Raw genomic sequence first — 12,862 nt, forward strand, 5'->3', positions numbered from 1 at the left:
GAAAAGTAGAACTTTTCAGCATTTATTTTGAAAAGTGTTGCTATTCGATTCTGTTATTTTTGGTACAGAAAAGTAGGCTATTTCGTCGTTCAAGAATGACAGGAAAAGTAAGTAGTTTCACGACGGAATTACAAAAAAATATATTTTTAGCATATTTTTTTTCACCCACTCCCTCATTTTTCTGGACAATTCTGCAGGGGGAGACAAAAACATTAAATAAATTTGCAATGTCAGCTGTCCATACAAAAATGGTACGTAAATATTCGAAAACGAAACTCAGTAACTTTTGAATGAATTTTTTGATGGCAAAGTTGTAGGTATTGTGATGAATATTCATGATTTTTGATTTTTTATATGTTTTAGGGGACAAAAACCCGCACAATTTTAACCATATAGAAGTATGGACAATTCTGCCGCCGAGTTATGATTTTTTTTAAATGGTAATTTTTGAAAAAAAATCGAAATCTCATGAAATTTCAAATCAATTTTTTTTATATAAAATTGAATTTGTAATCGAAAACTATTTCATAGATTTTTTGATATAGGGCCTCGTTTTCAAGATATAGCCACTTGCACCTCTGGTTGCTGAGATACAGCGGTTTAAAGAAAAAGAAACAGGAAAATTGAACTTTTCTAAGTCTTATCATTACAGCATCTGGATGGAACAGCACTTTCCCTTTCAATAGGGACTGTGTTATAGATCTGGAAATGCTTAATAACAGTAAAAATTGGTAAAACGATACAATAGTCCTTGTAATCAGGATTCAGTGTCTTAATACTCAAACAGAAAAAAAGTCTCATCCAAATAACCCTCCATTTTCTAACGTCGGTATCTCAGCAACTAATGGTCCGATTTTCAATGTTAAAACATGATACATTCATGAAATTCTTCTATCTTTACGAAAACAATATTTATTTTTTTTATCAGGATAAACATTCCAAAAGGGTCAAACTTCAACATTACGCCCTTTGAAAAAGTTAGTCTTGATATTTTTTTAGATAAAATTTTATTATTTTTGTTAGTTTTTTGCATTCTTTCAAACATAAGCAGTTTTTTGAAAAATGTGTTAAAATTTTTTGTCTCCCCCCCTTCAAAATCGGACCGAAAAATCAAAAGGCGATTTTTTTTTTATTTTTTCAAAAAACTTCCAAATTTTAATGGAAATTCATGTTCAATCAGCTGAAATCAATTTAAAATGCATTCCCCTGCGTTTAGAATTTTCAACATGTTTGGGCTTATTCAAAAATATCTAGAATTTTTGAAAATTTTCGATATACAGTACCGCAAATTTTGTTTTCGTCAAATTTTTGTTTTCGTCAAATCATACATTTTTTTCAAATAATGATTTCAAAACAACTGAACTAGTGTAAAATGCATTTTATAACACTTTTTTCATTCAAATGTTGGGATAATGGCTTGTAATTATTTTTTTGTATATTTGTATTTTGTTGCAAAGTTCTATTACTTAAAAAAAAAGTTTTGAATAATTTTTTTTAAAGTTATTTGCCATTTTTTGTTTTTTTTATTGCAAAAAAAACTTTTTGCTAACATTAATGCCAAATATATGACATGTGTGCAATAGGGTGCCCAGAAAAAATGACCACCAGCTCCACAAGCGGAAAACGTTATTTTGGTTATTTTAAGCATCTGTGTAAATTTAACCCATTGATACTCGAGCCTAAAGGTAGTTTAAAAAAAGTTTTTCATGCAAAAATTACTTTTTTAAATCGCTAATAACTTTTCAGGATCGAGTTTTACAGTTTTGGCATGTTTTACAAAGTTGTAGAAAATTAAATTTCCAATAAGAATCTCACTTTTGAGAATATTTGGATTAAAGTAGCGTACCCTGCAGACAAAGCAGTAAGAAAATTTGGTTTTTCATACATTTTTCCGATTTTTCCCATTCAAACTTCACCCTCGAGTATCAACGGGGTGCCGATTGTACTCATATTTGACCCAGAGTCCTAGAATAGGTCAAGGAACAATAATCAGCATGTGGAGCGAGGTTTTGAAAATAAGTCCCATATTCTGGGCACCCTAATGTGCAATGATATCAATAAAATGGATAGGGGTCGTGCATAAACCACGTGGTCTCCTTAGGGGGGGGGAGGGGGTCCAAAATCTGACCGAAAAAAACCATGAAAAGCCATGGGGGGTGGGGGGGGGTCGACGGCTGACCACGTGGCCTTTAAAAAAAATCTTTTCTATAAAAAAAAAAACAAAAAAATACGCTCATTAAGTTTACTTATATGCATACATTTTTTGTTACACTTTAAAATCACACAACTATTGTGTTTAGAATTATTGCTTATATTTCAATGTCACAATATTTTCCAATTCAATATTTAATTATGTATATCAGCAGATTCATATCAATACTTTGAGCCTGTTATTGAATGAACACTTTTTAATACTCATGTAATTCCTTCTTACAAAAGTTTAAAAGCTCGTCAGCTGTGTGCTATCTTGTGACATAGACCATTTTGGTCAAAAATGAGTTATTGATGACGTTTTGCTATACTTTACAAACACTACAAGATGCTTTAACCCGATTTTGGAAACTCGCTTCCGTTTCCCGGATATCGCAATACACACTTGTGACATAGACCAATTTATCATCAAAATGATCGTGCACACTTGTGACACGTCATACATGTTGTTTGAAAATGTGGAAAATTTGTCTTGTTTTTCACAAATTTCTGTTGATACACATTTTCTGAAGGCGATACAATCTTTTTTTTTTTTGAAAATATACTGATTAAGTCGGATAAACTATTGATTTAAGTCTATTTTTGTTTGTATGGAAATTCTGTGCACACTTATGACACGTAGTACAATTTTACTTTCGAAACACACTTGTGACACGTGCTTTTCAGATTTTTGATTACATAATTTACTGCATCTTTTAACTGGTGTAACCAAATTAGTTGAAACTTGGAGCGTTTGTTAAGCGATAGTATACAAACCGATTGCTTGCGAACCGATTGCTTCAAAAAATTTGGCTCTACCATTCATAGTTTTGAAAATATTTATCATCAAACTTTAAAAATCGATTTTTTCGAATAGTACTAAATGGTCGTTGTCACAAGATAGCACACAGCTGACGAACTGTTAAAAAATAAAGTGACAGTATCCAAAGTTAATATACCCTAAAAATGCAAACAAAATTTCTTTTTTATGTTAATGGTATCTTGTAGCTAAAAATGTGCTTGCAAATTTGCATTGAAAGTAGATGTAGAAATATATTTTCAAAATCTTAGATCTTAGCTACGGTGATTATTGGTCCTATAAGTGATCGAAGAACCCAACCCCGCCTTTAGACGGGATTTGTTACAATTTTAATGAAAATGGTGCTATTTTGTAGCAGAAAATGTGAAAAACAAGCAAAATTAAAAAGTGACTGTAAAAACAAGAAAAAATTAGAAAATAGGCCAAATACTACCAAAAACAAACATAAACTAAACAAGATAAATGCAAACTAAAATACTTAAAATTAAACAAGCAAAACATAAAACAAGAGAAGTAAAGTTTTTTGTAGAACAAAAGTTGCTCAAAATGACTTCCTGAACACGGGAAAAATAAAAAAATTCGAAAAAAAATTGAGTATTAGAGGGTTAAGCTGGGAAAATGTCCTATAACTTCAACTTCATACCTCAAATAAAACCACTCAAATATATAGACACATTAAAATAATTTGAGTTTAAAAGAGTCACTTAATTTTCAAATACCGATATCAATATGTGAAATAAATTTCAATACAATGCCGTTAAAGATCAACATAAATAAAACTCTTTAAAAAGATGGAACGGTTTTTTCAACTCGTTGGTTCTCGGGCATTACTCAACCAACCGGGACAATTTTTTTTGAGTGAATTATAAGGATGTCTAGATGATCTTAAAACTTTGCATAGCTCGATTTGATCAAATCTGTAATTTTTGCGATCAAAAATGTCGTTCCAACTGTTGTTTGCTCTTGTAAAAAAACGCCAGAAATTCCGCGGAGACAAGCCCGAAAACCTGCGAGTTGAAGTTACCGTTCCAACGTTTTAGGGAGACTTGGGCATCCGTGTATATTGGACATACGTTGGGCGTCCCAGTGTTAATAATTTCAAAGATATTGAAAAGATTGGAAAAATAACTTATATTTAATTATTTTTTTGTATATATTTTGAGGTAATATCTCAGCAACCAAAAGTTGGATCAAAAATCTTAAATCGTAGATAATTTCCTAATCATTCAGATAGCCTATTTAAACAACTGAAAATATATTGTAAAATCAATTCCAAATTTAAGCTCAATCTTTTTTTAAATTTATCAAAACACGTAGTCGACAGCAAATTCAATTTAAAGTAAGAGTAAGACTTAAACAATTTGGCGGTCCATGATTAAAAGAATGGTTTTTAGCGCGTTGTCTACAACTTTGCCAAAGACACGAAATCGATTTTTTCGATTATTTTCACATAACTTTTGTTTGTACAGCCGTGCAATTCTCTACAAAATCGGTCTACAAAATCGGTCTGAAACTTTTTTGATGCCTTCGGTATGCTCAAAGAAGCCATTTTGCATCATTAGTTTGTCCATATAGTTTTCCATACAAATTGAAATATGAAAATTCAAAAATCTGTATCTTTTGAAGGAATTTCTTTATCTATTACGTGTCTTCGGCAAAGTTGTAGGTATGGATATGGACTACACTGAAAAAAATGATAAATGGTTATTTATTTTGCTGATTTTTTGTTTCACATTTTGTCACTTAAACAGGTTTTTGTATTTTTTTAATTTTGTCTACTTTTCAGAAATTTCCAGAACGGGCAAAAAATCTTTGTTTGAGTTATGAATTTTTAAATCAATAATGATTTAAAAAAATCGATATATTTATCGCAAATTTTCAACGCAAAAAAATTTCAACTTTATTTTTCGATGTAAAATTGAATTACAGTGAAATTTTCATAAAGTGCACCGTTTTCAAGTTATAGCAATTTTTAGGTACCTTTTTTAAAAATAGTTGCAGAAATAAATTACACAACTCGACTTTTTTTGGACACACTGAATCTTTGGAATCAATCATGTTTAATTAAAAAGAAAAGTAGCTTTAGATTGGATTTTTATGAATGTTAGGAATAAAATTAATATTAACATAAATATAAGCTTTCATATTTAGATAATTTCCTTAAAATAATATAAAAATATTTTTTCCTGAAACAAAACTTTTTTTTTATTTAATAATTTTGATTTAATGAAAATATTTAAAAGCGCATTTTAATTAAATCATGAATGCTGATTATATAACAAAGTAGTTTTAATTCTTAAAGCATATTTATTCTGGATGCAATTAATTGCACTGCAATTCCATAATTTTGAATGCATATGTTTTACTTAGTTTCTTGTTTTGTTGAGAGTTTTTTTTTTACTTTCTGTACCTGTGATTATACTCAACTTCTGGGAAAATGTTGGTAAATCATTTAGGAACATTCCTCAACATTGTTTATTTCGATATAATTTGAAATGTTTTTACTGTGTTAAAATAACAACAGTAATATCGTTTTTTGACCCAAAGTCATCCCCACTGACAGCATATAATTTGTGGATAAACATTTTTGAAATCTAAACTAATTTTGTTTTTTTTTTTTTAGATTTTTCGCTTGGGAGGAAAAAGCCACGTGGTCATATAGGGGGGGGGGGGGGGGGGTTTGCTGTGAAACCACGAAAAACCATGAGGGGGGAGGGGGGGGGTCAAAAATACTCCAAAAAAAGGCCACGTGGTTTATGCACGACCCCATAGGGGGTAATAAAGTTTTGAAATTCAACCAAGGGGGAACTGGGTCAATAACGGTTGAGAACCACCGGTGTAGAGGGTTAATTATACTTCGCCAAGAACGTCGCTGTGGTTAATATTTCATATGAAGATTAAATTCATAATGCATTCAAAATCTCCGCACGTTCCTATCAACACATTAGCGATCGGCACACTACCTGAATTTAAAGAACATATTTTTGGAAACAATCAAATCAAGCCCACCCTCTATAACATATTCCATAACTCCTCGAGAGATAACCATCGCCACGTGTCGCAAAGCAAACCGCCTCGTAAAACCGGAAACTAATCTCAACAATCTTTCTATCTCTCTTTGTCCCTCCCCCCAGATCGCCGGCGGCTGATTGCGGGTGGTGGTTCCCGCATCTCCCGGCATCCCGCACCGCACCCCACCTCTAAACCAAGATGGACGAGCGGCGGGTGGCGGACTACTTTGTGGTGGCCGGCATGCCGGAGAACCCCAAACTGCTGAAGGAGAACATCTTCAACGATTCGTCGCACCTGCGGTCGGCTGTGACGATCGATCCGATCACGGACATTGGCGTGTTTTTCCCTTCGTTGGGGGAGAAGATTCCGGCGGACTATGAGGTGTTGGAGAATACGCCGAGCGGGCTGTTGGCGGATTTGAACTATGGGTCGGTGCGGACGACGGCTTGCTTTATTTATTACCGGAGGGGGAAGGACAAGTCGCCGCTGGTGGATATTGGGGTGATGTACGAGGGGGCGGAGCGGATCATGTCGGATGCGGAGATTGTGCTGAATACGCCGGGGGATCGGTTGGCGAATGTGAACAACTCGTCGGCGAAGACGTTTATCACTTTTCGGCGGGCGAAGACGGATATGCCGTGCAATGAGTTGGTGGTGACGGATTTGTGCGTGGTGATTCCGTCGAAGGGGGAGAAGCCTCCGCACGCGTTTTGTATGATCCACAAGACGTTGAACAAGGGGATAATGGGGAGTGATGTGTATTTGTGTTATAAGAAGTCGATGAACCGGCCGAAGTTGATTAGTTATCAGCCGGAGATATTGCATCGGTATCCGACGGTGGACCATAATGATTTTCCGTTGAATTTGTGTCCGAGCGTTCCTTTGTTTTGCTTGCCGATGGGAACGACGCTGGAGGCGTGGCCTCACGTGCCGGGTGGCGATGGCAAGCTGAAGCGCAAGCCCATTCAGCCCATCTTCAGTACGTTCGTGCTGACGGTGAACGATGGCACGTACAAGGTGTACGGTTCGGCGCTGACGTTCTACGAGAACTTTAGCGAGCGTCACCTGAACGAGCAGCAGCGGGAACTGCTCGAGTGGGGTCCGGAGTCGCACAAGACGCACTCGCTGCACGTCAACAAGTCGATCTGCCTGCTGTCGCGGTGGCCCTTTGGCGATACCTTCGAGAAGTGGCTCCAGTTTCTGCACCAGATCTCGATCTACAACGAGCCGCTGCCGGTTCCGATCGAGCGTTACATCACGCACCTGCTTGACGAAGTGCCATTCCCGTCGCCCAGCATCTTGCTGCAGCTGTCGAATTTGAGTCAGGACCGGATCTTGCTGACGTTGCCGGAGGATTCGCCGTTGCCACGAAGCGGCGCAGGTTTTCGGCAGTTGCTGTCGAATTTAGGGCCGGAGAACTGTCTGCACGTGCTGCTGCTGGTCATGACGGAGCAGAAGATCCTGATTCACTCGTTGCGACCGGCGACGTTGACGGCCGTGGCGGAAGCGGTTTCGTCGTTCCTGTTCCCGTTCAAGTGGCAGTGTCCGTATATTCCGCTGTGTCCGCTCGGGTTGGCCGAGGTGCTGCACGCGCCGTTGCCGTACTTGATCGGGGTTGATTCGAGGTTCTTCGATCTGTATGAGCCGCCGAACGATGTGACCTGCGTGGATTTGGATACGAACAATATCAGCTTGTGTGAGTCGCAGAAGCATTTGATAACCAAGCTGCTGCCGAAGCGGGCGGCACGAGTGCTGAAGCAAACGCTGAGGAATTTGGAGGAGTTGAGTCAGAATGGGTCGTACGAGTCTTCAAACAGCTTGGATCGGGACTTTAAGAAGAAGAAGCGGGAGCACAACTTGGAGCAGCGGATACAGGAAGCGTTTCTGCAGTTTATGGCGTCGATTCTGAAGGGTTATCGTGACTACTTGGTGCCGATTTCGAAGGCACCGACCTGCCGGGCGACCGATCCGGACGCGTTGTTCCAGATGAACGCGTTTTTGAGGTCACGCGACAAGGCGCATCACAAGTTCTTTCAGATGTTGATGAAGACGCAGATGTTTATCAAGTTTATCGAGGAGCGCTCGTTCGTGTCCGATGGGGATCACAACTTGGCGTTCTTCGACGAGTGCGCTGAGAAGGTCAGTGCCTACGAAGATACTCCGACGGAGATCAAGCTGATCGACTGGGATTCCGGGCAGAGCAGCGAGCGGACCAAGTTCATCCTGCCGCCCGAGTGCGCACCGGGACTGCCCGAGCAAAACTACCAGTACTGCGCGTTCGTGTTGAATCCGGTCCTGCTGAAACAATCCCGACGGACCGTCCTCATGAACGCCCTCCAGCAGCACCAGACCAGCCTGGCGCCCGGTTCCCCCATGGCCCGACGAACAAAACACGAGATTAAAACCGCCCAGAAGCTGGCCCGCAAAAACCAAGCCAACCCGGAACTCTGGGCCAAACATCTGCTCGCGACCTGCTACTCCATCTACTTCATCGTCCTGCCCAGCCTGATCGCGGAAAACTCCGGCCGCGAGCACGCCATCCTGAAAGCCGCCTACGACCTGCTCAGCAAGGCCAGCAAGCTGAAGATCCAGTGCGACGAAGTCTGCTACCGCATCATGATGCAACTCTGCGGAATGCACAACCTCCCGGTCCTCGCCGTCCGCCTCCACTACCTGATGAAGCGCTCCGGCATCCAGCCGAACGCCCTCACCTACGGCTTCTACAACCGCTGCGTCCTCGAAGCCCAGTGGCCCTCGGACTCCCTGCTCTCCAGCCAAATGCGCTGGAACCGACTGCGCAACATCGTCCTCGGCGCCGCCCACTTCAAGCGCGCCGGCAAAAAGTTCGCCGCCCGCCGAAAACTCTCCATCTCCCACGAGAACAACCTCTCCACCCTGGAATCCGTCGACGGAACGTCCCGCACCAGCCTCGACTCGGGCATCTCCGGCGCCGCCGAACACACCTCCAACCCCGCCATCGACTTTGCCGCGTTCGACAAGCTGCGCGGCCGCCTCGGCACGATCGTCCGCCAATCGGGCGCCCCGCAAGAATCCGCCGACGTAGTCTCCAGCGCCGGCCTGCTCATCAGCGGCGAAGGCACGACCCACCACAAGCTGAACGGCACGGCCGCCTCCGGCGGCAGTCCCAAAGAAAAGCAACAGGTGTTCAAATCGCCCTCGTCGTCTTCGACGACCTGCGACCTCAGTCCGCGAATGCTGGCCCGAGCGGACAGCTTCGCCGGGGACTCCAAGTTTATCGACAAGCTGCAGCGGCACTCGCTGCAGAACGGGGGCACGCCGAATGGCGTGACCGTTGGGGACGGCGCGATTGGAAAGGTCAAACGCGCGCTCGATTTCGCAACCGAAACGGCAGAAAACAGTTCGCAGGAGGAGCTTGTTGAGGGGAAGGACGACTCCAAGGGTAGTCCAACGAAGTGAGTATTGACTAGTCAAATCAAAAATGAACCTCTAACCAACTCGCTTCGCCTTTTTTCTAGGGTCTCCGCCCGCACCGTGGTCACCCAGGACGACCCGCTGGGGGCGCTCAACGACGGCGACGACGAAGTTTTGGAGCTGCAGCGTTCCACCGAGAAGCTATCGCTAGCAGGTGGTGACAAACAGAACGCCAACGGGGCGGCGTTGCATCACCACAACAACACCATCTACACCGACCAGCCGGTGCTGTTCAAGGGGCAGCGGTCGGCGACCTTTGACGACTCGCTGCAGCTGAACAAGAGCATGCACCGGTCGGAGACGATGCCGGTGGGAAGCTCGGTGACGGCGAGCTTCGCCAGCAGCATCGGGTCGACGCTCAAGTTTAGCTTTGGGTGAGTATTTGTTTGAGCTTTTTGGATTTTAGTTTTTCTTGAATGAGCAGAGCAGTTCTCCCCAAATTTAGCATTTTTCTTTTGCATGTTTAAAACTTGTCAGAACAATATTTTACCATTTTATGAATTTTACTAAAAATAGTTTCTGGTAAAAAAAATATTAAGGTGAAACTGGACTTCGGCCATTAAAAACCTTATATGCGACTTGAATCAATTTTTTAATTCGTGATTTCTGAACAGTTTGCTTGCTATCGTCACTTCTGCTTTTGAAAACTCGAGTCGTGGAATCAATATGGCGGACCTTTCCGATCGTGAATCGAGAAATCACGATCCTAATTTGTAATACCATTTAATTTGTAATTTACCATTTTTTTGATTATTTTTTATTTAATCGGAATATTTAAAAAATTAGTTGAATTTTTTTAATGTGAAAAAATAACAAAAATTAAAAAAAATCTAAATTATTTTCTTTTTATTTTCAAAAATTAAAAAAATTAGAAATAAAAGAATTTTCATAAATTTTATTTTTTTTTATTTAAAAAAATTCAAAACATAAAAAAAAATCCAAAACTTTAAAAATTTCAAAAATTTAAAAAGTTTCAAAAATTGTAAAAAAATTTAAACCTAGGGGTTAATCACTTCGAGTATACTGCATACGCGTATCATACGCACATAATATTCTCATTGTCTGCATACAGTATTGACGATATAGACCCCATACTCGTCGCATATGAGGTTATATCTATCCAAATATCAGCGAGGATATCATACGCGCATAATACTCGCGCAGTATTCCTAGGTTGGATACCGTATCGACTCCAATATTGGCTTCATATTGGTGCAGTATCAGAAGTGAATTGCCCTTTGATTTAAACATTTTAAAATATTTTAAAATATTTTGAAATGTTTGAAATTTCTGAAAATTATGAATTTTTTAAAGTATTGAAAACGAGCTTCGAACTCATATCGAGATTTTCTCGATCGTCGGTCGTAATTTGTCGTTGGTAGATCGAGAAATTACGATCGAATGATCTCAATCTACTATCGACAAATTACGATCGAGAAATCTCGATCGTGAGTCGAGAAATCACGATCGAATGCCACGTTCATTTTGCATCATTCTGTAGAGTGATTCTTCTCTCCCTCTCGAGATTCACAACCAGAGAGTCTAATGTGAAAACGAAAAATTGAGGATGACAGAAAAGTTAAAACAACTACAATAAAATACGAACTTATCACGACAAAAATAAAAATGGTGGAAAAAATAAGAAAACAATTAGGATGAAAAATAAAAAAGAGAGAAAAAAAAACGAAACTATTGGCACTACGCCCCCCGGGGCATGGCCTTCCTCTAACGTGGGATTTCTGCTCCAGCGCCTCTGACGAGACAGGAGAAACCGGGACCGACGTTTTACTTCACCATCCGATAGAAGCTCAGTGGATAAGGCGGGAATCGAACCCGCGTCTCATAGCATCATCGGGATCGGCAGCCGAAGCCGCTACCCCTGCGCCACGAGACCCAACCCAAAGAGAGAAATAAAACTAAAAAAAAATGCACGAAAAGAAATGCAAAATTTACAATGAAATCGGTGTAGTTGCCAAATAATAAGATTAAAATACAAATTTCAAGGTTTATTTTTAACATACACTGGAATAAAATCTAAAATAATAATAAAAAGGAAAAATAAACATAACTTTGAAGATAATAAATAAGAAAACCAAACAAGAATTTGTGAGCAAAAGAAACAATTAAAGCACGTTGAATACAATGAGACGAGTTGTTCGTTTTAATTCCGCTATATATTTTTTTATATCTTGACAGATACGTATTTCGTCTTCTACTTTCAGACTTCATCAGTGTTCTGTTCTCGACTGAACACTGAAATTTCAGAGAAATATAATAAACTAAACCAATAATGCAAATTCAAAATTAGTGAAAATGCAAATAAACACATATAAAATTTAAACATTAAACATAAATTAAACTTTGAAATATGATAATGAATAGGGGTCTACCAATGCTAAATATTTTTTTATAAAACAAGAAAATGTAACTCTGAATTATTTTCAGAGCATATTCTTTAAACATACTATTAATATGGCATGAAATTTCATGAAAACTGAAAAATTAGTTGTTATTTGTTGATGTTCATTTATGCATCTACAGACCCCTCGACTTCTCAATATTTGATTTGACATTTCCATTTCTTTGAGTTTGGATTCTCAATTAACCCTCTAATGCCCAAATTATGTTAATTAAATTTTATTTTTATCGAGTTCAGGAAGACATTTTGAGCTACTTTTGTACTTCGCAAAACTTTACATCTCTTTTTTTTTCTTGATTATTTTAAAGGTATTTTAATAAGCATTTATTTTGTTTAGTTTATGTTTGTTTCTGATAATATTTGACCTATTTTACAAACGTCTATCATTACATTAAGCTTTTTTAGTTTAGTTTTTGGTATTTTCATAGTCAATTTATTATTATTATTTTGCTCGTTTTTCACATGTCTTACTATAGAATGATATCATTACCATTTAAATTGTTAAAAATGTGTACCTAGAGGCATACTCTGGGACGATACTGCATATTTTTTTTGCTAAAAACAAAGGCAAATGTTAGTAAAAAAAAACACAGCCAAAGTTGACCCTTGAAAAATACTTTTTTTTTAACATTGGCAATGTCCCATAAAACAAGTCATACTTACAAACCTTAAATTTTCTCAAATTTTAAGAGTTTTTGTTTCCAATTCTTTTTAAAGAACAAAATTAGTTTTTTGGCGAAACATTAGAACAAAAAAAAAAATTTAGAAAAATCTCTAAATTTCAACAACCATTGCAAAATAAAAAAAAAGATGAAAAAGTGTGGATCAACAATATAAGTAAGAAAATAGAAACATTAAATCCAAAGCGGAAAAAAGAAAATTTCAAGTATAAATTGAAAAAAAAACAGCGCACAGTTTAAATCTGAGAAAACAAAATTTGAATTTGGCGATGCCATAAAAAACGGCGC

At 38.7% G+C, this 12,862-nt stretch overlaps 1 protein-coding gene across 3 annotated transcripts in view; it reads left to right on the plus strand.

Annotated features, from left to right (window-relative positions):
* LOC120413651 (DENN domain-containing protein Crag) overlaps nucleotides 1-12,862 on the plus strand; it is a 72,091-nt gene that overhangs the window by 45,342 nt on the left and 13,887 nt on the right. For all 3 annotated transcript variants that reach the window (XM_052711244.1, XM_039574568.2, XM_039574567.2), the window contains 2 exons: nucleotides 6,145-9,456; nucleotides 9,520-9,849. In XM_052711244.1, the coding sequence (XP_052567204.1) occupies nucleotides 6,221-9,456; nucleotides 9,520-9,849 (3,566 nt within the window). In that variant the 5' untranslated portion in view covers nucleotides 6,145-6,220. The remainder of the gene's footprint in view (nucleotides 1-6,144; nucleotides 9,457-9,519; nucleotides 9,850-12,862) is intronic.

The sequence above is a fragment of the Culex pipiens genome, chromosome 3 (assembly GCF_016801865.2).
Source record: "Culex pipiens pallens isolate TS chromosome 3, TS_CPP_V2, whole genome shotgun sequence".
Lineage (NCBI taxonomy): Eukaryota > Metazoa > Arthropoda > Insecta > Diptera > Culicidae > Culex > Culex pipiens.